General features: G+C 43.3%; 8 protein-coding genes across 16 annotated transcripts; 2 read left to right on the top strand and 6 right to left on the bottom strand.

The window, feature by feature from the left end:
• Positions 394-2,047, top strand: LOC109717783. The gene is made up of 3 exons (XM_020243688.1): positions 394-1,075; positions 1,274-1,379; positions 1,530-2,047. The coding sequence occupies exons 1-3, from the start codon at positions 921-923 to the stop codon at positions 1,746-1,748; spliced, it is 480 nt and encodes a 159-aa protein (XP_020099277.1). The 5' UTR covers positions 394-920; the 3' UTR covers positions 1,749-2,047.
• Positions 2,729-6,210, bottom strand: LOC109717782 (probable polygalacturonase At1g80170). Of its 3 annotated transcripts, none has more exons than XM_020243684.1 (9): positions 5,899-6,209; positions 5,189-5,320; positions 4,801-4,971; positions 4,642-4,662; positions 4,356-4,563; positions 3,702-3,783; positions 3,441-3,549; positions 3,232-3,348; positions 2,729-3,161 (listed from the first exon to the last, which is right to left on the bottom strand). In XM_020243684.1, exons 1-9 carry the CDS (start codon positions 6,067-6,069, stop codon positions 2,847-2,849), a joined length of 1,326 nt encoding a protein of 441 aa, XP_020099273.1. In that variant the 5' UTR covers positions 6,070-6,209; the 3' UTR covers positions 2,729-2,846. The 3 variants fall into 3 exon arrangements, with proteins under 3 accessions (XP_020099273.1, XP_020099275.1, XP_020099276.1); XM_020243686.1 differs by having other exon boundaries at positions 2,729-3,140; positions 5,899-6,206; XM_020243687.1 differs by lacking the exon at positions 5,189-5,320 and having other exon boundaries at positions 5,899-6,210.
• Positions 9,323-10,202, top strand: LOC109717080. The gene is made up of 2 exons (XM_020242748.1): positions 9,323-9,788; positions 9,929-10,202. The coding sequence occupies exons 1-2, from the start codon at positions 9,351-9,353 to the stop codon at positions 10,076-10,078; spliced, it is 588 nt and encodes a 195-aa protein (XP_020098337.1). The 5' UTR covers positions 9,323-9,350; the 3' UTR covers positions 10,079-10,202.
• On the bottom strand, positions 10,680-12,263 carry LOC109717083 (uncharacterized protein At1g15400-like). The gene has a single exon (XM_020242751.1). It carries the CDS (start codon positions 12,174-12,176, stop codon positions 11,838-11,840), a length of 339 nt encoding a protein of 112 aa, XP_020098340.1. The 5' UTR covers positions 12,177-12,263; the 3' UTR covers positions 10,680-11,837.
• Positions 13,518-14,875, bottom strand: LOC109717082 (uncharacterized protein At1g15400-like). Its single transcript, XM_020242750.1, has 2 exons — positions 14,179-14,875; positions 13,518-13,979 (listed from the first exon to the last, which is right to left on the bottom strand). Exon 2 carries the CDS (start codon positions 13,971-13,973, stop codon positions 13,629-13,631), a length of 345 nt encoding a protein of 114 aa, XP_020098339.1. The 5' UTR covers positions 13,974-13,979; positions 14,179-14,875; the 3' UTR covers positions 13,518-13,628.
• LOC109717078 (F-box/kelch-repeat protein At5g15710-like) lies at positions 15,803-23,223 on the bottom strand. Of its 7 annotated transcripts, XM_020242746.1 has the most exons (10): positions 22,799-23,223; positions 22,593-22,691; positions 21,862-21,928; positions 21,170-21,282; positions 20,746-21,057; positions 20,570-20,650; positions 20,334-20,499; positions 20,067-20,221; positions 19,704-19,766; positions 15,803-18,286 (listed from the first exon to the last, which is right to left on the bottom strand). In XM_020242746.1, exon 10 carries the CDS (start codon positions 18,009-18,011, stop codon positions 16,773-16,775), a length of 1,239 nt encoding a protein of 412 aa, XP_020098335.1. In that variant the 5' UTR covers positions 18,012-18,286; positions 19,704-19,766; positions 20,067-20,221; positions 20,334-20,499; positions 20,570-20,650; positions 20,746-21,057; positions 21,170-21,282; positions 21,862-21,928; positions 22,593-22,691; positions 22,799-23,223; the 3' UTR covers positions 15,803-16,772. The 7 variants fall into 7 exon arrangements, with proteins under 7 accessions (XP_020098335.1, XP_020098332.1, XP_020098336.1 ...); XM_020242743.1 differs by having other exon boundaries at positions 21,170-22,495; XM_020242747.1 differs by lacking the exon at positions 21,862-21,928.
• On the bottom strand, positions 20,160-23,047 carry LOC109717204 (protein LST8 homolog). Its single transcript, XM_020242875.1, has 8 exons — positions 22,934-23,047; positions 22,593-22,691; positions 22,394-22,495; positions 21,170-21,322; positions 21,032-21,057; positions 20,746-20,940; positions 20,490-20,650; positions 20,160-20,221 (listed from the first exon to the last, which is right to left on the bottom strand). Exons 1-8 carry the CDS (start codon positions 23,045-23,047, stop codon positions 20,160-20,162), a joined length of 912 nt encoding a protein of 303 aa, XP_020098464.1.
• On the bottom strand, positions 23,701-25,067 carry LOC109717081 (early nodulin-93-like). The gene is made up of 4 exons (XM_020242749.1): positions 24,873-25,067; positions 24,627-24,688; positions 24,372-24,447; positions 23,701-24,199 (listed from the first exon to the last, which is right to left on the bottom strand). The coding sequence occupies exons 1-4, from the start codon at positions 24,934-24,936 to the stop codon at positions 24,018-24,020; spliced, it is 384 nt and encodes a 127-aa protein (XP_020098338.1). The 5' UTR covers positions 24,937-25,067; the 3' UTR covers positions 23,701-24,017.

The following is a 26,605-nucleotide window of genomic DNA, read 5'->3' as shown; positions in this document are numbered from 1 at the left end:
ATGTTTTTCAGAATTTGGCTTTGGCGTGACAGTTCTCGTCGCGCTGTTGGGCTTTTAACATTTGCACGCTACGTGTAACTTTTACCTTGCCCCGCCTTGGAGTTTGACGATGGACACGGAAGGTTTAGGAAACGCGGCGAGAGATCGGTCGGTTGGTCGGGCGAGGATTGCCCTCGGCGGTGCGGAATGCGGATACAGCTAGCACGCGCCACTAGAGCTACTAGCTAGTAGTTAATAAGCAGAGGTGGTCGGATATGCACGGAAACGTGGATACGCGGTGCCGCTGCCACATGCATTTTCTTTTATTTGTTCTTCTTCTGCTTTTACCAGAAATGTAGGTAGAGGAAAAACCTAGCTGAAAAAAGACCTAACCTAGCTGAAAAAAAAAAAAGGAAAAAAGAAAGACAGAAAGAAAGAAAAGAAGACACCGCGGGACTCGACTCAAATTGTGGCTCCACTAAAAGCAAGCATCGATCCTATATTCTGATCAATTTTCTCATGTCCTCCAGAAATGCTGCCACGTGCATTTCTAGTTTCTACTCAACACCGAAAGCAGAGCTATCCATCCGATGCAGCAGCACGCCTCTTCTCTCTCCCTCTCTCTCTCTTTCTTTCTCTCTCTTTATATATAGATATATATATATAATACTTGTTGCATGGCTCTCTATAGTCATTTTCATTCCCTCTAGTCTCCGCTCTTCACTCGATCACCCCAACAATTTATAATCCCGCCTTTGATTGCAATTACAAGTCATTTCGGAGCGGTTACTTACCTTTGTTATCACCCATGCAACAAAATAATCCTTCTCCCTTCTTCCTCTCCGCAGCCTCTGCTCTCTCTCTCTCTCTCCCTCTCTCCATCGAACTGCTATTAGTCTGAAGGAGGAGGGAAACAAGTGACAAGCGGAAAAAAAAAAAAAATGTTGGAGCACAGTGGAGATGCCCTGCCTCTGACTCATCTGAACCACATCTCACTCGTGTGCAGATCGGTGAAGAGATCTCTCGATTTCTATCAACACTTTCTTGGCTTCATCCCCGTCAAGAGGCCCGGATCTTTCGACTTCGACGGTGCATGGTATTAATTTGCACAGCAGTACTGCTCCACAAATAATTAAGAATGCGATGCACGCTTTGTTCCCCATTCAAACAACAACATACGTATATTGAAAAACATGCTGAAATGATCTGATCTCTTCGAGTTTCTGTTACGAGTGTGCAGTAATCTCTTCAGTGTTTATCATCTAACTAATGCCAAGTTACGGGACAATCGCAGGTTGTTCAACTACGGTGTGGGGATCCACCTACTGCAGTCGGAGAATCCGAATGGCATGCCCGAGAAAACAGAGATCAATCCCAAGGACGACCACATCTCTTTTCAGGTATCGTTGCCGTTTTCTTGCCTTGCTCCTTGTCTCCGAATCTCTCTCAGTCTCTCTTTCTTTCTGAACGTCGGCGTCGTGCGTACGTACACTGATCGTGCGGGTGATACTCTTTAATTGCGGCCTGCCTGCGTGCTGCTACAAAAACAGTGCGAGAGCATGGCTGTGGTGGAGAACAAGCTGAAGGAGGCAGGCATACCGTACCTCAGAAGGAGGGTGGAGGAGGAGGACGGCGGAACCAGAATCAGCGTGGATCAGCTCTTCTTCCACGACCCTGACGGGTTCATGATCGAGATATGCAACTGCGATAATCTACGAGTCATTCCTCTCCCCGCCCAACCTCTTGCATCTCGCAACCCTGCAAGCTAGCTTCGAGAAGCACATGAGCTAGGATCATCCGACGACCATCACCCGCACTCCTTACATCTTCCGACGGAAACCCCATCGATCAGACCATGTACACCCTTCCTTGACCCTTGTGAAGTGTGAACTAATGAAATCGCTAGTATATATTTTGATGTGTACACGCATTGCCGAGCAAGCTGCGAGACATATATGAAGTTAAATTGATCATATACGGTTGGCGTGCATTATCGTGTATTAACGATTAATTAGGACTTGTTTAATAGCGGACCGCCCTTAATTAATACGTACCACAGTTTACTTGATACTATTATGTCTTATTGAATACACCTTTCCTCTGTTTTCTCAAGGAGCATTTTGTCCCAAGTTAATTCGGAGGATATGATGAATCATGCATCTTTGTAAGAACTAAGAACGTGCCATCCCGAAAATTTGTAATTTCTAAGACTCCACAACCAACTGAAAAACAACCATCTGTGCCCCACTCACCAATTTTAATTTCTAGGACTCCACAACCAACTGAAAAACAAACATCTGTGCCCTACTCACTTCACTTCCGAGAGGATGATGAGGCCAGATAAGCTGGAAAACAGAAACAAGCAGTACATCAAACCTAATCCAGAAGTCATGACTGATAGATGGATCCACTCGATGATCCCACCAGCTTGGCGAAATTCAAAATGGGTACGGAAAAATAATAATAATAATAATAAAAAAAACACCATGCCTAGAATTCAGCCTAGAAACCCTCCAGGTGCTTTGAACTGCAAAATCTCAGATGAAATTGCACAACCAAGTATTGCGATTGTAACCATAGTTAGGTTTGCTGAAACATAGACTCTGTTCAGAATCCTGCGTTTTAAAACACATTCTCCACATCACCTAATCACTGCACTCAAGGCCTCAAGGCTATGCATTTGTCGGTCTTTCAATTTGCATGAGGACTACTTTCTTCGTGTGTGAGAGAGACAACGATAGGCCAACCATGACAGAAACAAGGAAAAAGTGCAAACAATCGATTTATATACTAATACTGTACATTAGTAAAACAAGCAAAACTAGAAAAAACAGCTACAAAGTTGAAAGCCACAAGCCCAAATATCCTCAGATATATCCTGTCGTGGAATTTTTTGAACCACAATTGATATACTGTTTGATGAGGTGGTGATCAGCACTCGTAAGGCAAGAAGGTGGCTGAACAAAACCAGAACTAGATCCTAATGCCTTCCAACAGTAAGCAGCGGCTTCCCCTCCAGACTCTAAGGACAAATGGATGTCTTTCAGATATAGTTTGTCGCAAGGAAGACTGTCGCTGCAAACGAACCTTATTGCATCCTTGGTAGCTGATGTTCCTTTAATGCCAATGAAAGAGACTTCAGCCACCTTAACAGCCATTGTCTGCATTTCAGTTATGAATACCTTCTTGAGAAACCAAAAGCGTTAAGGTACGAATTATTAAACAGTACCAAGAAGTGTAAGCTTGTTATACCTGGTTTTGACAAGGACTAGGTGAGTCGCAGTAATACTGATCAATGATAATCGGGTTTGAGACGTTCTTCATCAGGATGTTTCGAAAAAGGATCTTTCGAGCGGAACCACTGCCCCCCTGACGCATACGCCACACATGACTTTGAATTTTTATTTTCGTGATTCTTTTTCAACCTTATGAAATAATATTACTGGAAGGCAATATGTTACCTGCCATGTTTTGATCCTCACGCCATTTTCGGTGTTTTTAATTAGACATCTATCTACTTGGATATTATGCACTTCATCATGTGATTTTGACTTGCCCAAGCTTCCGATACTGTTAAGTAAAGAGCACGGTTAGTTGGCCAATATCAATATACATGAATTTGCTAATTGAAGAGTGAAAGGACTTATATTTATAACTTCAAAAGAAGAATAAGAGGAAGAAGAAGCTGACGAAGAAAAAGAGGAGGATTTAAAACAAACAACCTTATACCATGACCAGGTCCACACAGAATGCCCCTTATCCAAACACTTGAAGAATTACCGACTATGGAGATACAGTCATCTCCTGGAACCACGTGAAAATATGGCAATATAATCAAATGATGCCTTTGAAAAGCAGGGAATTAGATAATAGAATGTTGATGAAATAAATACATTTATAAACACAGAAAACATGTTGTCCTCCTTGGAAACTTACAGTGCTAAGTTTTATAAATTGGAACCTTAAAAAACATACGTTTAGTATGAGCAAATGCTACTATGTATTTTGCAGTTGTATCTTGTGCTCAGCTGCCTTGGGACCTAAGAAGAGATGACGCAATTCATTCACGGCTTTAGCAAGAATTAATTTAAGGCACCTGAGGTTTTTCAGAACTTAGTTTTGCTCCCTTAGGATTCATTAGATCTATTTTACCCCATATTGAAGAGAACAAACCCAAGAAACATGTGCGTCAGCATCAAGAAAAACAATTTGCATACTGAAACATTGAGTAACATAGACGCCAACCGTCCTATAATACTGTGAAATGTGGTGGTAGCCTAAAACTAACTAATATTTCTTTTGTATGGGATTAGTTGTAAAAAGGAATCAGCACGGTAGAGTGGCTATTAATACTAAAATACTAAGGCAACACATACCTGTTCCAATGGTACTATCCTTGACGACAACAGAGACTGATTCACTAACGTGGATCCCATCAGTGTTCGGGCTTTCGGCAGGAGCAATAACTTTAAGATGAGATGCTCGAACGTGAGAACACATGGAGAATGCCATATGCATCTGCTGGCTGTTAATAAGAGTCAATTCCTTGACGGTCAGATGTTTGCAGCGATGAAATGTAATTGCCTGCATCATAGCTACATTTATCACACTTCTGAATGGAAAAGAGCAGACCGCATACCATTAAACTGAATAGTCACTAACCTTAGGAGCAGGTCGGCAAGGCTGCAGATGAGATAAAGAAAAAGAAAAAGAAGGCAGCATTCAGAATCTGTTGTATCGTGAAAAAAGAGAACAAAAAAGAAAAAAAGAAGAAGCACGAATACACATTCTTTTTCCCTCCTCAAGGAATCAAAACGTTACGTTTGTTTTGTTTCTCTTGCAGGAGCGTGCCCACCACTCATGCCCGTTGCCATCGATTGTCCCTCCGCCTCTCATTACCAGCCGGCTTACCCTATGGAAATAAAGCCATTTATGAGTGTCTAGTTTACCCCAGGTGTCCGGATCTGACGGAGCAACGATAGTTCCCAGTATCTACACAAAATTGGAGTTCTGGCATTAATGCATAAAATAAGCAAGTAAAAATAGATACTTCCTAGCATCCACGCAGAATGGGAGTTCTGGTGTCAATGCATATAATAGACAAGCAAAATAGATACTTCCCAGTATCTAGGCAAGATGGGCGCATCTATGCGTTTTGTGCTGTAAATACATTAAACAAAAGGGGGGAATGAGAAGCCGAGAGACATACTGAAAGTTTCAGCTTTGCTTTGCAGGGGCCAGCAAAATATGTAGGCCCAACGAAAAATACTTTTCCTGCTGGAATTTCAAGGACTGTGCTAATCGGTGAAGAACAAGTGGCGTTCCAAGCATCTACGAAAGCCTGAAAGAAGAGGGTCGATCTGACTTATTTGAGCCATAAAAACAGGTAAAGCTTCAGGAAAATGAGCGCGCTATTAGTTAGTAAATTAAAGCTAGTTGGACGAGAGTCCGAAAAACAACAGACGGGGAGGACCAAACTATCTATTAAGCTTTCAACAGCAAACCAGACGTGTGAAAGCAGAGGAGAAGAATTTAACCAGTAACAACCATCACGATCCTGAAAAGCCTTTTTCCTGTTGGATGAGGAACCCGATGCTTATTAGAATAAGCACGCAAGATAAAGAGATACGAGAATAAGCAGGATTGGGCTGGCAAATTAAAATGGAACAGGCAACAGGCAGGTGCTCAATCCGCAAAAGCGCAACAAGCATGTAGGCGTGTAGGGGGGCCGGGGGGCGGGAATGCAAGCAGGAAATTTATAGCATCAAATCTGTAGGCGGACCATCATCATCATCATCATCACATCATCATCATATTCGTTTTGTTTCTAAAAACGCAAATAAACAAAAAACGCAAATAAAAGGAGACGCATTGGGGGGAGGGGGGGCGCGCGGAAGCAGCATCCCGTTGCTTGCTTACCTTGGTGTCGTCGGTGGTGCCATCCCCGACAGCTCCAAAATCATCAACGGACACAACCCTGCGGGAGCGGCAGACCGACGCCGAGCGCGATGCAATGATTTGGACGCAAATCAGCAGGAGGAGCAAGGAGAGAGGGACAGATGATTTGGATGGTGGTGGTGCCGCGCCCATCTTCGCACTCCGAATATTACAATTACAAGCCTCCTCCCGGGTCGGGCATTGGTTTTTAGCCTCATCATCAGCATCGGGAAGTGGCGGGTTGACCACTTGACCCTTCCCGGGATGGGGATGGGGATGGGGGGTGCGGGGGATGTGGGGGGATGAGAGGGGAGACTTGGGCCTTGCGTCCTCCTCCGCGTTCCGCCTTTACTATCAGGGGACCCACCCAAACCAGAAGACGCTTTTACTATTTATTTACTATTATTATCCCTCCTCATCAGCTCCTCCTCTGTACGTACGAGACTCACCCACCAGTATTAGCGCGCGATGCTCGCCGCTCCACGCGTTTCGCGTTTGCCACCGAGACTCCAACAAGAGGGGGAAAACAAACTGTAAGAACGAAACTGCTTAGGCCTGGATGGGCCCTACGGACTAGTTTGGTTTTGGGCCTTGATTCCTCCATCACCAGTTCACCACAGGCCACAACACTTGCTCACTCTCTCCTCCACGCCATCCCCTGCAGAGGAGGAATTTTACACTATCACACTTGTACAGCGTCATCAATAACAAATCGATCACATTCTTTTTTTTTTCAAATAAAAGTACAATAAAAATATTTTTTTACAATCATGATGGGACATATATTTCTAAAAAAAAATATTTGATTGATTTGTTACGCCACGTCATCAATATACCCTTTGCATTCTAGAATTTTTACCTGCGGAGACTCTACCTACGTTGCTTCCGAGTTTCTACCCTCTCCGACCCCATCACTCTTTTCTTTGTTTCCCGCATATCTTTCGGCGATGATCTCTGCTTTTATTAAAACATAAAAGACTGTCGATCGATATTGGCCAAAATGACCGACAGCGTCGGACAACACTGTTTTTTTTTCCTCTCTTTTCTTTTCTTCTCTTTTTTCTTAGAGAGAAAGGGAGAGAGGGTTATTATGTTTTCTATTTCCTCTTTTTATTTTTACAATAAAATTAATAAAGTAAATAAATTTCAATTTTTTTTAAAAAAATGGGTTATTAATTATTAAATTTTTTGTCCTTTTCGTCAAAAAAAGAAAAAGAAAAAAGAAAAAAAGCCGGTGACAGTACTAGCTGTTAAGACACTCCGGCGCTATTTTCTTTACTATCGGCTTGCTACTTTTTCGAACGAGCATTTGCAGCTATGCCAACCCATCATTTACGTTCGTCTTTAAAGTAAAAAAACTAGGCGTTCTACTCACCGTGAAATCATGAATTTAATATTATGGTGCTTAATGATTTCCTGTTAGACAGCTCATGGTCGGGCCAGCCTAACCAATGCCAAAGACAACAAAAATCAGGCCCTCGTTTTCAGCTTATCGAGTTGGCCCTGACCGTGATCCAGGACCCAGAATATTGTGGACTAGAATAGGTTAATTAATGTCCAATCCGAAATACAAGGATCGCCCATATGCAAAATAATAAATATCATCATCATCATTGTATGCAAAATATCTCATGCTAGTCAAGATTTACTCGTTTTCAGCTTATTGGGTTGGGCGTGATCGAGATTCAGGACCCAGAATATTGTGGACTAGAATTGGTTAATTAATGTCCAATCCAAAATATGCGGATCGCCAATATGCAAAATATATAAATATCATCATCGTATGCAAAATATCTCATGCCAGTCAAGATTTACAGCAGTGACATCCAATTAATTTCAATAAAAGTAAGAAATTTTGTTTCCTCCAAAATTTATAGCGCAAGATAGGCGCTCCCGCTCTGAAGGAACCTATGGGTTTTTTTTTTCCGTAGATAATTAGCAGTACCTATTGTGTGCTTAAAATTCAAAATGCATATAACACTATTCAAAAGATGTAGCGTGAAAGGTTCGGTCATTTATCTGGCTCAGCTCTTTCTTGCTTGCATCATTGTATCTGTTTAGCGAAGATTCGAATATTATTATCATTTTTTTATTGAAAGATAGCATGCTATATGTTTTATTTTTATTTTCCTGAAATAAACTTAAGTAGAAATATAAAGCAAATAAACTTCAAATTTAGAATCTTGATACCAACCATCATGATTTTTGCCGTCTGTGCTAGAAAGGTCAGTAAATTCAAATCTTTATTTATTATGCAGAGCAGAGCAAAGCAGTCCAAGATGATCCGATCATAAAGACCTTGGATCATATTGAATTCTGGACTCCAATCTATGACTCTTTTCCTAATCTTCTATTTCTTGTGACAGAGAACTAATGGTCTATTTTTTGGCTCCGAGATGCACAGAAATGGTCCATATACTGTAGCTCGGTCGTAAGTATCGCCTATAAGGTCCGGTGCGCCGCCTGATGTCTATTGTTCTGTCTTTGTTTCACCTACCACGTGCAACCAAACTGTAACCAGTTTAAGTGTATTTCCGGGAGAGAGGTAGGTCTATGAATATGATAGGAGTCGCTAACGTTGTGGGCGTAATATAGAATGTAAATCGTTGAAGTAAAGGTGAACTTGATTCGCCGCAACCAAAATCTCAATCATTGCCAAGCCAGGTGTCATGTGTCAAAAACCGAAGAAAAACAGGGGCACACCTAATCTCAATTATCAGCACCAACAAATTAAGACAGTGGATTCAACGGAAGAGGAGAAAATAAATGAATAATATAGGGGGCCGTCCGCATTTTCAATCTTGACAGAAACGCCGTATGGGGATTGTGGTGGCCAGTGGCCAGTGGCCAGTGGACACCCAACCGGGGTGGTGGGTCTTCTCTCCCCCACCGATTGGATTGGATTGGATTGGATTGGATTGGATCGGAAACCCCTCAGGTCGCACAGCCCTGCAGAAACAGTAGTAGAGGAGGAGCCGAAATAGATGGGAATGGGATCCCAATTCCCCACCCATGGGCCCTAGAAAGTAACACTAACGAATTTACTTAATTTGAGTAATGTAATGTAAATATATACGTAATGGCTCCCACCCTCTAGCCCCTGTAGCCGGCCCCCTACCACTCCTGCATTCCACGGTGACAGGCGCTCGCACATGGTCTGCTCTTTTTCATCAATTTGCTCCATCCCCCAAACCCGTTCTTCTTTTCGCCATTTATTTTTCTAAGAGAATGCGTCCCGTAACACATCTTCTACTGCGACCTATCATGCTATCGCTCTACAGCGAAAAGATTCACCACCCTTTCCGTGACCCTCTCTTCTCGCTCTCTCTCTCTCGTCTACCTCTCTCTCTCCTCATCCTCTCTCTCTCTTCTCTCTCTCTCTTTTTTATCTTCTATATATATATATATATACATGTGCACGTATATTCTGCCGAATGCAACGTCTCGATCGATCAAGAAATCTGCGCTTGCTTTGCGCTAACAGTAAACACCAAACAGCGGTGGTGATGATGGGATCTCATCACAGGTCGAAGACAGGGGGGCTCTTCGGCAGATGCAACGCGATCGAGAAAGAGATGAGGCGACACTCCGTGAGCGACGCGAAGCCCGCAATGCAAGAGGGGTGTCTTGAGAAGCTGAGGGTCCACGTGCTCACGGCAGGCCAAGGGGATCGCAACAACTTCGTGCCGGGGAGGAAGTCGTTGCCGCATATCGAGACGAACGCAGCGGACGTTGCTGCGGTGCTGAGGGTGAAGGTGGTGGCGGCCGACATGCCGCCCTTCATGCAACTGCACGCGTTCCGATGCGCCAGGCGGGCCTACGACACCCTCGACAAGTTCAGCTCCAGGCAGATGGCCCACGACATCAAGAAGGTACGTACGCAGCCTCAGATTCGCTCTCTCCCGCCCCTTTCTATGCACATGCATATGTTTATTATGTATATAGTTATTCGTCGATGGGCCGGTGTGTGTTCTGCTGATGGTGAGTCTTTAATTGCTGTGCTTGGCGACAGGAGTTCGACAAAGCATACGGGGCGACATGGCATTGCATTGTAGGGACGAGCTTTGGATCATTCGTGACGCATTCAAATGGTTGCTTCCTTTACTTTTCAATGGACAAAATACTTGTCCTGTTGTACAAGACCAAGATCCGCAGAGCGTAGATGTCTAAAGATGCACGCCACGGAAAAGATAATGTTTATAGATGGGGAAAATTAATTTTCTCAGCGAGTTTGTATATCCAAACAGTGGTTAAATAATGAGATCAGCAGAACATGTAGAACTTCATGAGGAACCTTGTTTCGTTGACAGGCAGGATTGTTCCCTCGAACCGCATTTTATTATTATTTTCTTAATTTAGTTGCAATTTATAAGAATATCAATGGCAATTCACGGCAATTTCATCATGCACGAACGCTCAGAAAAACAATAGCAGGCAAGATGTAAGAGAGGAAAGTCAAATGCAAAACAGAGTGCCATTCAACTAAGAAAGTTCAAAAAAAAAAAACAAAACGAAACAGGATGCGGTAATGACAAAATATAAAATTTGCGCATACTTCACTGCGGTTGATTAACTAGAAATTTTGGTGGAACGGGATGAATGTGCCACCTCATGTTATAGAACAGCTGCCTAGTGATGGTATAACATTCCAGGAAGAGAAATGTCAGAGTCTACGGCCAAAAAAAAAAAAAATTCCTAAGGTCCCTCATTAATTAATTCAAGAATTATAGAATTTTATTAAAAAAAAAAAGTGATAAGGCATATAGTGAAATTGTAATTTTTAAATTAAAAGAATTATAAAACCTACAATCTAAAATGAGTTGTGGTCCCGGCATTCATCCTCTTAAGAATAGGCGGCCGACTGTTCAAGACACAGCGCGCGAGGAAGTGACATTGCTCACAGACAGGGCAACGAAGTGACATTGCGGGATATTTTCTTCCGTGGCAGATAGGGCGGTGGTTAAACAAGGACAAAATCTTCTCCGGTGCGACCAATTATTTCACTTTGTATGCCCGGTCGATTTCTGCTCAAACAAGAAAACAAGGCAATCTAAATTAGTCGCTATTTGTAGTAGTCTGTATCCCACTTGTATCTTGCGAATCCCGCCTTCAGACGGCTGGCCCAAGTCGTCGATCATAGTTGCCTGCTGGTCGACTACTTCTGAAACAAGGGAGAAAAAAAGAGATGCTGGGGTCATTATAAACTACAGCTTTTCCAGTAACTTATATCCACTGTAACCTTTTACGGTTCGGAAATTTTTAGAAATCTGAGAAATTTTCACAAGGATAATAAACTGGCGATGCACAATATATTCACCCGCATAGGATACAAACATGGCCTTAATACTTTTTCACAAAACACAATTTGTCTTCAACAAATTGAGAGAGAAGGCAGAGAAACGAAACGAGGTTATTAAACAGTAAAAGAGGATGGCATTGGAATGTTCTTCTTTTCGCGTGCCTGCTGTCTGCAAACTCTTCCTCGCCTGTCGAATTCCAGGAATTTCTTTGTTTTTTCCTTCCCTCCCACTCCTTTCTCTTAATTTTCTGCTGTAGAATTCAGCAGGCGCCGCCTCAATAATACCCACAGAAGAAATGGAACGGTGAGCCAGAAAGCGGACATGATATATTCAGAAGTTTGTCAGCTGGGAACACCAATGATGTTTATAATCTTATACAAACTAAACTACGAAATCTATATATTATATTATATTATATTATATTATATAGCAGATCGAAGGGAAAATAAAACTAAAAAAGCAAAAAAAAAAAAAAAAAAAAAAAAAAAAAAAAAAAAAGGAAAAGGAAAAGGAAAAGGAAAATTTTCTCAAAAAAAAGAAAAAAAAAGAAAAGAAAAAGGAAAAAAAGGTGGGAGGGGGGAGGTGGAGGAATCGAGCCCAAAATCACTGAAGAGAGAGCAGCTAGCGGCGGCGGCGGCGGCGGCTGTTGGCGTCGGAGTTGGGGCGGGGCTTCCCGAAGAAGGTGCAGAAGCCGCAGACGGAGACCTTGGGGGAGGGCGGGTCCAGAGCCGGAGACACCCGACCCGTCCGATAGCCGCCGTTGGATCGGGTGCGCTCCACGGACGCCGAGGACGACGCCGCCCGCTCCTCCTGACCACGGGCCCCCTTGTTGTTGTTGTTGTCGTTGTTGCCGCCGCCGCCGCCCGAATCCGCCTCCCCCGGCAGGAATCGGTCCTCCCACACCAGCCCCGACGATCCCGACCTCCGAAACGTCTCGCTCGACCGCTGTAGACCCGCCATATATATCTGGATATATATTTCACTGACTATTATTATTATTATTATTATTATTATACCACCCCCGCCCCTGCCCCCTTTATTCTCTCTCTCTCTCTCTCTCTCTCTCTCTCTCTCTCTCTCTTTAGACCTCTCTCGCCGAGAATTACAAGAAGAAGAAGAAGAAGAAGAAGAAAAAGGAGAAGAAGATCTACAACAATTAATTAAGAGTATGTTGTTGGTCCTGGGCCTTTCAATTACCAACTCAGCTCAATGATTGATTGTTTCGGCGACAGCCTCTGCTCGTGCCTCGACCTGTAAGTTATATAGGTATATTATGCGGGAAGAACGGGGTATGTGCTACTATATATACGTATTATTTCGTATTTTTGTTCCGCTACCGCTAGCGGCTGTTGCGTGCGCGAGCAAATTTGAGTCTATACGTCAACACATCGGGACGACGCATTTTATAATTTATTTAGAACTAATAATATATAAGTGGCGTTGTGCGCTGGGCAGGCGGAAAGGACAAAGCACTGCAGGGAGGTAGCGGTCAACATTTCATGGAGGGAATTCAGAGTCGCACGCGGATGTAGGTGCAATTAGTTTTCTCATTATTATTTGCTTGTGTTCTAGGTGCAACTGTTGGCTTCTTTCCGTCCATCCATCCATCCATCCATCCATCCATCCTCTCCCTAGATCTGTTCAAACTCTGCTGCTTCGTCCATCCGCCGTCCATCTCCCGCCCCCACTTCGTTTACCGGCCTCTCCTTATCCACCCACGTTGTCTCTTTATCACCTGTTCATTTATTATTTTTTTTTTATTTGCACCTGCTGTTGGAAATGTGTTTCCAATTTTCCCCGATGATCTTCTTGGACAGTCAAACGCAGTCTCTATCCTTTTTCTTTGAAATATAGACTGCATCGATCTATATTCATTTTTTAACATAATTGGTTCTTGCCCCAACTTTTGTTTGTTTGGTATATTATTACATATTATATATTATATATCTTCAGCGGCACTAGCTAGAAAAATGTTCACATACCACCGTATCGACCCATCCCAAAGGAAAATCCCGGGATGTGCATCCCTCTCTCTTTTTCTCTGCACGAAAATATAAGTGAAAATTTAGATGATTAAAAACCACGTATCATTGAAATATCTAGAAAAACTAATCGAATAATAGTTTCAATCTAAGGTACATACTCTCTAGTCTTTATCTATTTATAATATACGGTAGGGATAACACTATTGTAAGCTCAAATTGCAATTTAGGAAGGCGTAAATGATTACGGCCTTTCTTTGGTGATTGTTAAAAAAAAGAAAAAAAAGTTGGGTTGGTGGGTTGTATATGTTCNAAAAAAGGAAAAGGAAAATTTTCTCAAAAAAAAGAAAAAAAAAGAAAAGAAAAAGGAAAAAAAGGTGGGAGGGGGGAGGTGGAGGAATCGAGCCCAAAATCACTGAAGAGAGAGCAGCTAGCGGCGGCGGCGGCGGCGGCTGTTGGCGTCGGAGTTGGGGCGGGGCTTCCCGAAGAAGGTGCAGAAGCCGCAGACGGAGACCTTGGGGGAGGGCGGGTCCAGAGCCGGAGAGACCCGACCCGTCCGATAGCCGCCGTTGGATCGGGTGCGCTCCACGGACGCCGAGGACGACGCCGCCCGCTCCTCCTGACCACGGGCCCCCTTGTTGTTGTTGCTGCTGTTGTTGTTGTTGTTGCCGCCGCCGCCCGAATCCGCCTCCCCCGGCAGGAATCGGTCCTCCCACACCAGCCCCGACGATCCCGACCTCCGAAACGTCTCGCTCGACCGCTGTAGACCCGCCATATATATCTGGATATATATTTCACTGACTATTATTATTATTATTATTATTATTATACCACCCCCGCCCCTGCCCCCTTTATTCTCTCTCTCTCTCTTTAGACCTCTCTCGCCGAGAATTACAAGAAGAAGAAGAAGAAGAAGAAAAAAAAGGAGAAGAAGATCTACAACAATTAATTAAGAGTATGTTGTTGGTCCTGGGGCTTTCAATTACCAACTCAGCTCAATGATTGATTGTTTCGGCGACAGCCTCTACTCGTGCCTCGACTTGTAAGTTATATAGGTATATTATGCGGGGAGAACGGGATATGTGCTACTATATATACGTATTATTTCAGTATTTTTGTTCCACTAGCGGCTGTTGCGTGCGCGAACAAATTTGAGTCTATACGTCAATACATCGGGACGACGCATTTTATAATTTATTTAGAACTAATAATATATAAGTGGCGTTGTGCGCTGGGCAGGCGGAAAGGACAAAGCACTGCAGGGAGGTAGCGGTCAACATTTCATGGAGGGAATTCAGAGTCGCACGCGGATGTAGGTGCAATTAGTTTTCTCATTATTATTTGCTTGTGTTCTAGGTGCAACTGTTGGCTTCTTTCCGTCCATCCATCCATCCATCCATCCATCCATCCTCTCCCTAGATCTGTTCAAACTCTGCTGCTTCGTCCATCCGCCGTCCATCTCCCGCCCCCACTTCGTTTACTGGCCTCTCCTTATCCACCCACGTTGTCCCTTTATCACCTGTTCATTTATTATTATTTTTTTATTTGCACCTGCTGTTGAAAATGTGTTTCCAATTTTCCACGATGATCTTCTTGGACGGTCAAACGCGGTCTCTATCCTTTTTCTTGAAATATAGACTGCATCGATCTATATTCATTTTTTAAATAATTGTTCTTACCCCAACTTTGTTTGTTTGGTATATTATTACATATTATATATTATATATCTTCAGCGGCGCTAGCTAGCTAGAAAAATGTTCACTTACCACCGTATTAACCCATCCCAAAGGAAAATCCCGGGATGTGCATCCCTCTCTATTTTTCTCTGCACGAAAATATAAGTGAAAATTTAGATGATTAAAAACCACGTATCGTTGAAATATCTAGAAAAACTAATCGAATAATAGTTTCAATCTAAGGTACGTACTCTCTAGTCTTTATCTATTTATAATATACGGTAGGGATAACACTATTGTAAGCTCAAATTGCAATTTAGGAAGGCGTAAATGATTACGGCCTTTCTTTGGTGATTGTTAAAAACAAGAAAAAAAAAAAGATAAAAAGTTGGGTTGGTGGGTTGTATATGTTCATTAAAGACCAAAATAAATGAACTTAGACTTTTCCAAGATTCAACAGAACCGGTATGACTCATTCTTCTGAGGAGAAAATGAATTTTAGCAGCACCGGCAGGACTCGGCGACCACTGCTGCTGTATGTGCGCGGTCTGAATGGAACCACAAGTCTAGGCGCAGCATGTTGCGGTGAAAGTAAATTAAGCTGAAAGGAGACTTGCACGCACCATTAGCAATTGATAGAACTGACCCATTACAATGATCTTAATTAATTTGATCTAATTTAATAAGCTCAGATCATAATTTGTTTTTTCTTTTCTTTTTTTTTTTACGGAAAGAAAAGGAAAATGTAGTTAGTTAGATTAATTAGCTGTCAGAACTGTACCGAAGTATTGGTTGGATTTTGTCTAATTCGCTAGTTTTTGAACTTACAGGTTTCAGACATCTTTGCTCTTAATTAATTAGGTTCACAGGCTTCGAAGTTAAGAATTACAGCTAACTGGACAACATTTATTCAATTATTGGAAACTTGTTAACTAACGTGAACTCTGTCGAGGTATTATTATTATTATTATTATTATTATTATTATTATTATTATTATTATTATTAGCTCTTGTCACCTGAATCGCTTTCACCTCATGCTAGCAAATCTATCACCAAAGATAAGAGGGCTCCAGCGTAGTGTGGGAAAGAGCAGAAACCGGACCAGGCGAACAGGGCCTCGTGGCCAAACCAAAACCAACGACGAGGCTTGGATTGGGCTTTCTTTGTTTCTTCATTCTCTGGGCTGCCATAATCCTGCTGGTTACAGCTACCTGACTCGGTGCTTGGCTCTGCTGTCCGATATCTACTTTGGTACCTGAATGAGACCGTCGGTATAGACCGCATGCAGTTTGTTAACTTGCCATTGTTTTTACCCGTCCACACCTCAGAGTCAATTAAAAAGAAATAGATTCAGTCAACGTTATTCCGATCAACTATTGACTTTTCGAACCGCTTTTAATTGACATGTAATGAAAAAGGCGCACTTGAAGACTTGAGGAGATCGAGCTGCCCCTTGAAACACCTAGCTTCCAACTTTCCTGCAAAGCCCAACGGACCTCTCACTTCAAAAGCCCAAGGCCCATGATGGATTGCACGGCCATAACAAATACCAACAAGTGGGCCAGAGCAGGCCGAAGGAAATGATGTTGAAAGGAGCAGTTCATCAACGAACGTTGCCGATCAAAAGGCATCATTATCATCATCATCATCATCATCATCATCATCATCAACGACTTTTGAGATTAGCCCCAAGCAGCGATGGGCCACGCCAGGGCAGTCATAACTCTCTTCTTATCGACACAGAAGGTGGTGGCTGGGGGTGCTCGTGGCAGCATTTTTTTCAACATAGCTTATCCAAGTACCTCTGTTGCAAACCTGCGACGCCAATCGGCCGTCATGTGCTCATAGAGGCGCTTATCGGGCGGGGGCTTAATTTGTTGCGGAGGGGTCTGAGTCGTCAACTATCAAGAGGCCGCATGAGAGTCGGCCGGAGCAGCACCGCTTTTACGGGAGTGTTAATAATGCTGCTGCTGCTGCTGCTGTGGGGGTCTCGGCAGCTGCCCTCCACCCAATTCCACTCGCAGCAATCTTCGCTGCTGCTGCTGCTGCTGCTGCTGCTGCTGCTGCTCAGCCTGTCTGATCCCTTCTCTCTCCACACCAGCATGTCCGCGCCCAATTCCCTGAACAGCACGTAGAGCTCCCCCGCCTCGCTCCCCACGCACCTCGTGCTCCCCCACCCCGTCCTGGCAGTCGAAGTCGAGGTGGAAGTTGAGCCGAAGCTCCTCCCCAGCAGCTCCTCCGGCACCACGCTCGCCAACCTCCACTGCTCGCGCTCGCCCTCGCCCTTCCCCACGAGCTCCCAGACGCGCCCCCGGCCGTCGGCGGCGCCGCCCACGAGGCCGAGGCGGCCGTTGCTCCGGCGCACGAGGGCCGCCCACTCGAGCTGGTCGGCCATGGGCACCTTCAGCTCCCTCCAGGCCCGCCGCGCCACGTCCAGCCCCACCACGCTGTACGCCCGCGCCGACGTCATCCAGTAGACGGCCCCGTCGCCCGCGTGCACGCTCTCGCTGGGCGTCCACACCGTCAGCCGCACCGCGAACTCCAGCGGCATGGGCCCCGCCGCGCGCCACGCACCCTCCCTCGAGTCGAACACCTCCAGCGTGGCCTCGTACGACGACCCCGACGCCGAGCCCCCAGCGACCAGCACGCGGAAGGAGGAGTCGGAGGAGGAGCCGACGACGACCCCCACGGCCGGGTTGGAGCGCGGGGTGAGGAGGTCTGGGAGGCGGCGGAACTGGCGGGCGAAGGGGTTGCAGAGGGCGAGGCGGAGGGTCGGGGAGGAGGCGAGCTTGCACAGGAGTAGCCCGCCCAGGGGGGCCACCAGGCGGAGCGGCTCGGGGGCGAAGTCCAGGGGGAGGGCGCGCCACCGCCCGAGGCCTGCGGAGTCGCGGGCGTAGCAGAAGGAGGAGGAGGAGCGCGCGGGCATGGCCAGGAGCCAGGGCGAGTGCCGCGGCGCTGCGGGGCCGGGGGTGCGGGCGCAGGCGAGCCAGTGCCTGCAGGCGCACATGGCCCGCGCCAAGGAGTCCGGCGGGAGAAAGGAGAAGACACGGCCCAGCACATCCATGGGAAGCTCCTCCCACAGAGGGAGGAGGAGGGGCACGGCCATTGCTTCTCCTCTGATGATCTCTCCCTTCATCGCAGGCACGAGAGAGAGAGAGAGAGAGAGAGAGAGAGAGTGGTGGGGCAGCAAGGAGAGATCGAACAGCGGAGACGAGGAGACTCTCTCCCCTGAATCCTCTCTCCCCTCTCCTCAGATCTGATCTGGAGGTGAATGATTGGAGTCGGATGAAGAAGGCAGCTAGCTGGATGCAGCGAACCTCTTCAGTTTTTCAGTGCATGGGTTGTGATGTGATCTGGCCCACATGTCATGTTGCTAGCATTCTTTTCTTTTCGCAACTGCCGTTTACCCTCCTAAGCAAGATATCAAACTATCCATTTCAGGAGTTGAAACGGATTTTGTGCGCGCATGTGTTCGTGTGTGTGCGTGCCGAGCAAGAGGAGTCGAAACTGATTCCGACTTCAAATTAAATTCAATGCTATAAAGTTAGGCATCTTATAAAAGTGCAAACATTAAAAAAAAAAAAAGTATGAATTTCAAATTTTATTTCATCCAAGTGACTTATTTTATTAGTTAAATTATAAAAAACACTTCCATCAATATCTTTTTTTTTTTACTTTTTTCCGTATCATTTAAAAATCTATATTTTACATTTTTAAAAAATAAAAAATATTCACAAAAAGTATGGTATTAACTGTATTAACAAAATAACCAAAATATCCTCTCCATCTTCGTCTCCTCCCCAACACTCTTTCATCCGCAGCCTCTCCACTTCCGCCCTTCGTGCCACCCTCAACCCTAACTCTGACTCTGCCGGCTCCACATGCTCTCTTTGCTCCTCCTGCACTCCCGCCACCTCTTCATTCAGCAGCAATTGAAAAAAGTCAGGTGGGCGTGAACAGAGGGTGGGCAAGGGTGAGACAGCTGAGGAGGCGAGGGCATGAGTATGGGCGCAGATAGAGGAATAGGTGAGGGAAAGGCGGTGGAGGAGGGATAGGCGGCACAGCCTGCGACATTGTTGGTGAGGAGAGGCTGCGCTGCTGAGAAGGATATTTAGGTATAAAAAATATAGAATAATAATATATTAGACAGAATTCTATCAGAACACTAATAGTAAGAACCAAAATAAATATTTTTATTTTTGAAAGAGAGCAAAGTGTAGATTTTTAAATAAAAAAAAACAGTGAAAAAATGAGTTTTGGCGTAAGATTTTCAGTAATTTAGCCTATCTTATTAATTTATTTTAACATATAAAAAAGCATTAAATCTTTAAATGGATTGATGTAGGATTAATGCCCCTTTAGAAGTGCAAGTGGCTACTCTCATTTCAAAATGCCGGAGCCTTTTGTCCCTCCTTGGAGGGACCTGAAAGGCCAGAGGGATGTGTGCGGTGTGCCAGTCCTTTTCATATTCTTCGGGACCCAGTACAATGACCGCCTGTAGCGCCTGTGGAGCTGCCCCATCGCAAATATCACCCGCATGACAATTTCCCGCGGCCAAACCAACGCCGTAAAATGGCAATTTGAAAGATACGAAAGATATAACATCTTAACTTTACGATAGGAGAACAGGCTACCAAAGCAATGACCAATCTCAATCGTGGAAGCCTTAATTCGTGATACAAGTTGAGGTGCAAGACCATTAGTTAGATAATAGGTTCTCTTTTATAAATTTTGTTTTCCGTCAATTATCTTCTTTTTTTTTTTTCATTTTTAAGCCATGAAAATAAAGTTAAGATAACAAATACGAATAAAGGTTGCCAGCTCATACCTTGTGATTGTCTTCTTCCTTTCCCCGATCTTTTATCAGATCCTATGGTTCTTCCAAAGTCAACTACAGAAACAACAATGCATGAAAAAAAAAAAAAAAAAAAAATCCACATGCATATATAATCGTTGAAGATGATGAGTCATGTAAACAAAACCATACAACGTAGAAGAAAAGAACTTTTGGATATTGAAGGATTTAGGAAAACTTGCAACAGAAAATTGCAAAATCCTACATGTTCTACTCTGTTTTAATCTTCTAATTTGGAGGAAGGGAAATTTCAAAAAAATTAGACACTCAATTTGCAATTTCAATAATGGAACGTGTTTTTTATTAAAAAATTATATAGTAATGCATGTTATATACCTGAAAGATTTTAGTACAACACAAAGCTCAGACTTGTGATGTCGATCAGGAATCTCATGGAGAGCACGGCAGAGAAGTGGATGGTGATGCACGTCATACACCAACGGAATTTCCTGTGTCCACATTCCACACTCTAGCAGTTGTATCAGAAGAAGCTGCAAGTGAAAACAGCTTAATATAAGAGAAGTCGATTGAAAATAAATTATATATTTATGGGGGAAAAAAGAGAAGATAGTATAGAAAATCAGTCCATGGCTTGGCTCCTACCTGTGAACAAATATTTATCATCAGCCGAGAACACGCAGTCCCATACCCAGCGCTCTCAGTATAGTATTAAGAGTAGATGGGCAAAATAAGAACAAAGAAATCTGATAGAAGTAGAAGCTGACACAATCAAGTAGACTGGATATTGGCTAAGTTAACCTGCTAATGTCTGCAGCAAGGCAAACGTATCAGCACTCCATATCTTAACATTGTGATCTGAAGATGCAGAGGCAAGATACCTAGGATATATTCGAGGGAGAATAAGCAGTATCCTAGATATGCTTGTACGAAGAAACAAACAAAGCCATGAAGCTTCAGAACTGTACATGCCGAAATATTTTAACAGAAAAAGAGATGAAGGTCATATGATGGAAGGATGCTACTTCACAGGGTAGTAGGTGGCATTAACCAATACCTGACAGGACTGCATAATTCCGGTGAAAGCAGGCACCTTAAAATGTAGCCAGAATGTGCTTGCATTCTATGCAGGGGCTCAAGGTGAGCGATCATCTGATGCATATATGGGGCCAATCCACAAGCAATTCTCGGAGAACAAAATAAAAAGAATCTCACTTTAGAAGAAGTTACTCTAAATGATATCTCTAGATATCTGCAATCCAATTAGCATGCACCAAAAATGACGTACTCCATTGCTATTTGCACCACCAAGCATACTGCCATCCTACGTAACAGTTGACGACCTCATTGCTGTATCTGCCTCTGGCACCTGCACTCATGCCAATGATAGGTGTCTGAACATCATCTCTCAAGAAATAATATCTAGGGATAATCTAAAAAAGTAAACTAGTAATATAGAGGTAAAACAAACTAATACTTACCAACTCGATACTGCATGCATTAGCTCCTAAATCCCATACACACATATTTCCATTCTGATCGTCAGAAATCAACTCCATCTGCAGCCATGATTTTGCTATCTTGTGCATACAAGCTATATTTAAGGCAACAACCATAGCCTTTAAGTTTGAAGCCTAATTGCAACTAAGTTCATTTCTGAAAAAAATGAACGAAGCGAGTAGCATGCTACTTTTCTCTCTCTCTCTCTCTCTCTCTCTCTGAACAAAAAAGAACCCCACTCTTCCAGGAGCAACTGAAGAACATGATATAAGAAGATAGGAGAGATACTTGGAATTTTGAATTAGAAGTAAAAACGTATGTGGGTTGTAATAACATTAATATGGAAGCGAGCAACCTCCTTGGGAATATAATGCGGAGTTCAATTACTGAAATAGTTGGGTTATATAGGGTGTCGATGCTATATACCAAATATGTCACCAGGCTTCCATGGTCAGGGCAATCCATTGCCACAAAAACAACACATAAAAATAATTAATGAACGAAGCTGGCCTAAAAGGCTATGGCTTAGAAATACCAGAGCTATCAATAAACACAGTAACCAGAACTTCGAATAATGAATGTGCTAGAGATGTATCAAGTACATTAAGAGAATAGTTGCAGGATGATAAGCACACTATAAAGCTCTGCAATAGAGAAAATGAAGAATCTGAACCTGGCTTGGATGTAAAACAACTGTATTAACAGCAGAACAGCTTTGATATTCTTTTTGAGTTTTAGGCCTGAGAAAGACATATGATCTTTTAATGTGATGGAAGATGGTCAAGTTTTAAAAGAACTAATTTATGAAATTGAGAAACTAAACATCATATGGCCAACAAGCAGTATACAATTTCCTTCGTTAACATTTCTAAAAAACTCACCTTATAAGTGATTGTTTTTACTGTATTGACATGTCAGAAAATGGAGTCCAAATCTGTTTATTTTTGAAGAGCCTTAGCTTTGAGTAGGATCACAATTTGAATTAATTTTGATAGCCTAATTGAGATGGACATGTCAGAAAATGGAGATCAGATCTGTTGACGGAAGAACCTTAGTTCTGAATAGGATCACAACTATAATCAATTTTCATAGTCAAACAGAAGAGGACCTAACAAGAGGATAAAAAAAAATGATAAATTCTTTTAGGGTGCTGAGTTCTTTTTCAGGCCATGTCATTTATGATACATCAGGTCCCATATCTTTACCATCCCATCTTCTGAACCTGAATACATCCAATTGCCATCACGCTCAAATCCTATGGCCGTCACATTTCTAATATGTGAATCATAGCTCAAAACCTGAACCATCTAGTACAAATAATCACATACAAGAAATGTCATAGGAAAGATGATAGCCTTGTAAAACTTAGCAACTTACTGAGTAACTTGATGTCGGAAAACTTACTGGACAATTGACTTCTGGGTTTATTTCATAAAATTGTATACTAGGATTTCCAGCTGCAGCTAAGAGCCTTCTATCAGGAGTTATCTCAAGCCTGTTAACCTGCCACGGTCGATTCAAGGAAATAGGCAACTTTAGGCAATCCTATAATTTTTTTTCAACAATTCATCACTAGTTTAATTGCAACCATTTTTCTGAAAAAGACTTACAACCATAGCTAGCCAACCATTTTTTCTCTGACTGGCGAGATTAGAAATATCAAACTACTTCCAAACATACCCCTCACCTACTCCTCGAACAAGAGGAAGAGGAGGATATGCATAAAAACAAATGTAGCTGCATACGTGATCGGGGCGACAGAGGGAGGCGCAGGAGTCGCGGGTCTTGATTCCTGGATCATATCCGCCGGTGGCGACGGCGACGGCGACGGCGACGGCGATGGCCTCCTCCCCCGCCATCCGCTTGCTACTTGCTTCCACTCACCAAATCCCCCCACTACGCAACCAGCTTCAGCAGCGGTTTTAGAGGAGAAATCGAGCGACGAAGATCAGAGAGCAAGACATTGAAACGGACTGGACAAGAGTCACAAAACCAGAAGCAGAGAGAGCGAGAGCGAGAGCGAGAGCGAAAGCGAGAGAGCACAAAGTCTAATCGCCGCGAACCGATGCTCTTTTGATTTTTTGATGGTTGAGCGAATGGAAGGTCGGAGCCACTACGGGCCCCAGCAGGCTAATTCTCCAAATTTGGGCCAGACCGGTCCATCTCTGGCATTTTTCCTATGTCAAATGAGGCCCACATAAATATGCTGGGCAACCAGAATTGTTACTGGGCCGTTTAGAGGGCCCCCTGGTACTGGTGCAGACATCCAGCGAGGTAGGCCTAGATAAACGGGGTGGGCCCGATATCTGGTTACGGGCTGCCTCCAATTAGGGACAACGTTATTATAGAAATTAAGAACTTTTTTTTTTTTTTTTTTTTTTTTTTTTGGAAAAACAAAGGGGGCGTGAATCTTTTATTGTGCTTGGTCCTGATTAAATTGTTCAAATTAAGAGTTACGTACGTGCGCGTCCGGACATAACACAAATAATAATTAGAAAAAAAAGGTTGTATATAAGAAAGGAAAAAAGGCATCACGAACAATGTCGCTCCACTGTTTCTTATTTAAAACATCGATCTGATTGATTAACTCCATACACACAGTACGTCGTCGTTGATCATTCGCAAAAGATTACATATGCAAATGCGAGATCTCATGTCTAGCGAGGTTCCCATGCATGCGCGGAGATTACTTACTATGTATTACTATATATATATATATATATGTAGTAGCTAGGCAGGTGCGTGCGTGCGTGCGTAGGAACATTAATAACGTCCGATTGGATGGATGGATGGATGGATGGATGGATGGATGGCTGCTGGTGTTGGTGATCAAGGCTTGAGGTTGTTATTGGCTGCAGCTTGTTGAGCCGCCTGGAAGGAGTTCTTTCTGGCCGTCGCCAGGGAGAGGATGCGGAAAGGGCACGGCGCCGGCGAGGGAGAGAGCGCGGAGATCACTCCTGGCCGACGCCAGAATGTCTTGTCCGCCACGATGAAGTAGGCTGCTCCAGCAACTGCATGCATGCCGCGCACATCATTAATCAATTAGTTTGCACTTATAACTAATTAGGTGTATCATTCACAACACAACAAACTATATATCATCTACAAGTATCTATATACTGAAAATTAAACCACAATTAATTATATATTAACGCTTCCATGTATGGGCATGCAGCGAATTACCTGAAGAGATGATGAGCGCCTGAGCCGTGGGATTAAGGTTGGACCTCGCCCATGGCAGCATTTTCACACTAGCCAGCTGTAAATATATACAACACAAACATCTTTAATTAATTTGCTTGGTAACATATATATATATATATATATATATATATATTTATACGCACGATCGATGGAGGTGGAAATTATATAAATGTCTAAAATTAATGTTAATGTAGATGTAGATAAAACTAAGAGATCGAGGACAAGTGATCTCACAGTGGGAATGGCAGTTGCAATGCTCGCGACGACTGCTGCTTTTGCCCCGGCCATCACTCCCTCTGCCAAGAATATATATTTAAGCCAACTGATCAATTTCAGAGAGATAGATCGAGCTATATATTAATTATACTTAATAGTTTTTTTGTGGGTGTGGGTGTGTGTGGGTGTGTGTGGAAGAAAAGAAGTACTGGATATATAGGGCGAAAATGAAGTAATGTGCAAGTATGGATGTACGGGGAGTACCGCGGGAGCAGCGTTTAGCCATTGCAAGCTTCTGATCCAAGGAGGCGCGACTCACCGAACCCATATTCTTGAAATTCTTTCGCAGCTAGCTAAGAGGACGGATCGGTGGGCGGAATGCGCGCGGTTAATTACAAGTTTTTGCGGATGAACTGATGCGGAGATGGCTGGGCATGGTGGGTGGGTATTTATAGGGAGAGGAAGAGAGTGGAGGAGGAGCAAATTAATTTAAGCAGTCCACGGTTTTCGGATAGAAACACATGTGCTGTACTGCTGTGTGTGATTGCGGTAGTGGGTAGTCGCTTGTTTTCCTTCCGGTCCGTGGGCCGTTGGCACATCAACATATGCATTCTCGTTCATCCCTCCCGAAAAGCCCCTGCACTTGCTACAATTTACAACAATGAAGAGATTCCTTGGGCAACAATGTTATAGGTTATCTCACAAAAAAAAAAAAAAAAAAAAAAAAAACCCAAAAGGAGCAAAACTAGCATACAAAAGAAAATCTACTCAAATCTTGAATTAGATGGCATGGAAATTAACCTAAATTAACTAGGAAGAGCTGATTGCAATATTATCCATTTGAAACAGTTTCTTAGTGAAGAACTAGAGCTTGAGCATCCAAACTAGCTAGTAGCTTTCAAAGGATGCAAGAGACTCCAAATAATTATTTAGTTGCTAATGGTAATTATTAAGTTATATTTGCGATTTTTGTTTTGCTGGTGGAATCGTAAATATCTTAGAGGAGAGGGGGGTTCTGTACGTAGATGTGTATGTGCTTCCGTCCTCTCGGACTTGCTCCCCACCTGCTCAGGAATCAGGACTCGGGGTTCAACGTCTCTGTCTCTTCATCGAGAGCAACGTCACCGCCCACTCGATCGCACTCGCTAGTCAACAGGACAGTCACGACTCACGAACCTAAAGAGTAAAGAGGGGAGAGAGACGGGAGGAGAGGACCACAGATTAGGGAGCACGCACCTCCCATAACATCCAATCCACCGATGGTTTTGGAGGAGAGTGGTTGATATATTTGATAAACGGTGGGTATCCCCGTTGAACACGTGTTCGTACACTTCGCAACGATGCACAAAGCTTTTGCAGAGAAAGCATATATAAAGTTGTTGTTAATTAGGGGGTAAGCAAATGGTATCGGGCTGCAATTATTATTATTATTGTTATTATGATATATAATAATTAATAATGGCACACAAAGGCCAAAGGCATCGATCCTCCTCATGCGGTCATACCAAAATCAACACCCGTGATCTCTGCGGGGACGTCACTAGCACTCAAAAGAGAGAGTTACTTTTCAAAATTCGACAAAATTCTGCGAGAGAGGCCCATGTACCGGGTCGGTGGGTCTCTCTATCCGCATCCCAAGTAATAAACCGTGCAGCCGAAACAAAAATAAAAGGGCTCCGACGGCCCGGACAAACTTGCCACCACCTCGGGTTAAAATATAAAAAATAGAAAAAACTTCGAATACCCCTAATGTGGTTTCACAGTTTCTCATTTTAATACCATGTAATTTAAAGTGTATCAAGTTAGTATTTTATAGTTTTGCACTTTCTCACTTTAGTACCCTATGATTTGAAGTGTATCAAGTTAGTACTCTGCAGTTTCATTTTTATATCAAGTTAATACCTGTGGTTTTATTTTTCTCTTTTTATTATTCATTTCAGAATATTTTTTTCGTTAAAACAGTGACAAAATTAAAACTAAAAAATACTAAAATAAAT

This window comes from Ananas comosus, linkage group 11, assembly GCF_001540865.1.
Source record: "Ananas comosus cultivar F153 linkage group 11, ASM154086v1, whole genome shotgun sequence".
NCBI lineage: Eukaryota > Viridiplantae > Streptophyta > Magnoliopsida > Poales > Bromeliaceae > Ananas > Ananas comosus.
This window is presented reverse-complemented; position numbering and strand designations above follow the sequence as displayed.

Bases quoted from the DNA above. Each gene is read 5' to 3' on its own strand.
- LOC109717783 (XM_020243688.1), top strand. From the start codon at position 921: ATGTTGGAGCACAGTGGAGATGCCCTGCCTCTGACTCATCTGAACCAC. The intron at 1,076-1,273 runs GTATTAATTTGC...GGACAATCGCAG, and splicing joins TTCGACTTCGACGGTGCATG to GTTGTTCAACTACGGTGTGG. The intron at 1,380-1,529 runs GTATCGTTGCCG...CTACAAAAACAG, and splicing joins ACGACCACATCTCTTTTCAG to TGCGAGAGCATGGCTGTGGT.
- LOC109717782 (XM_020243684.1), bottom strand. From the start codon at position 6,069: ATGGGCGCGGCACCACCACCATCCAAATCATCTGTCCCTCTCTCCTTG. The intron at 3,784-4,355 runs GTATGTGTTGCC...ACGTGGTTCCAG, and splicing joins GGATAGTACCATTGGAACAG to GAGATGACTGTATCTCCATA. The intron at 3,550-3,701 runs GTTGTTTGTTTT...TTTACTTAACAG, and splicing joins GGACCTGGTCATGGTATAAG to TATCGGAAGCTTGGGCAAGT.
- LOC109717080 (XM_020242748.1), top strand. From the start codon at position 9,351: ATGCAACGTCTCGATCGATCAAGAAATCTGCGCTTGCTTTGCGCTAAC. The intron at 9,789-9,928 runs GTACGTACGCAG...GCTTGGCGACAG, and splicing joins TGGCCCACGACATCAAGAAG to GAGTTCGACAAAGCATACGG.
- LOC109717083 (XM_020242751.1), bottom strand. From the start codon at position 12,176: ATGGCGGGTCTACAGCGGTCGAGCGAGACGTTTCGGAGGTCGGGATCG.
- LOC109717082 (XM_020242750.1), bottom strand. From the start codon at position 13,973: ATGGCGGGTCTACAGCGGTCGAGCGAGACGTTTCGGAGGTCGGGATCG.
- LOC109717078 (XM_020242742.1), bottom strand. From the start codon at position 18,011: ATGAAGGGAGAGATCATCAGAGGAGAAGCAATGGCCGTGCCCCTCCTC.
- LOC109717204 (XM_020242875.1), bottom strand. From the start codon at position 23,047: ATGGCGGGGGAGGAGGCCATCGCCGTCGCCGTCGCCGTCGCCGTCGCC. The intron at 21,058-21,169 runs GTAAGTATTAGT...GCATGAGTGCAG, and splicing joins ATGCATGCAGTATCGAGTTG to GTGCCAGAGGCAGATACAGC. The intron at 20,222-20,489 runs GTTAACTTAGCC...TTTCACTTGCAG, and splicing joins CTTGCTGCAGACATTAGCAG to CTTCTTCTGATACAACTGCT.
- LOC109717081 (XM_020242749.1), bottom strand. From the start codon at position 24,936: ATGGGTTCGGTGAGTCGCGCCTCCTTGGATCAGAAGCTTGCAATGGCT. The intron at 24,448-24,626 runs GTGAGATCACTT...ATATATTTACAG, and splicing joins TTGCAACTGCCATTCCCACT to CTGGCTAGTGTGAAAATGCT. The intron at 24,200-24,371 runs GTAATTCGCTGC...GCATGCATGCAG, and splicing joins GGCGCTCATCATCTCTTCAG to TTGCTGGAGCAGCCTACTTC.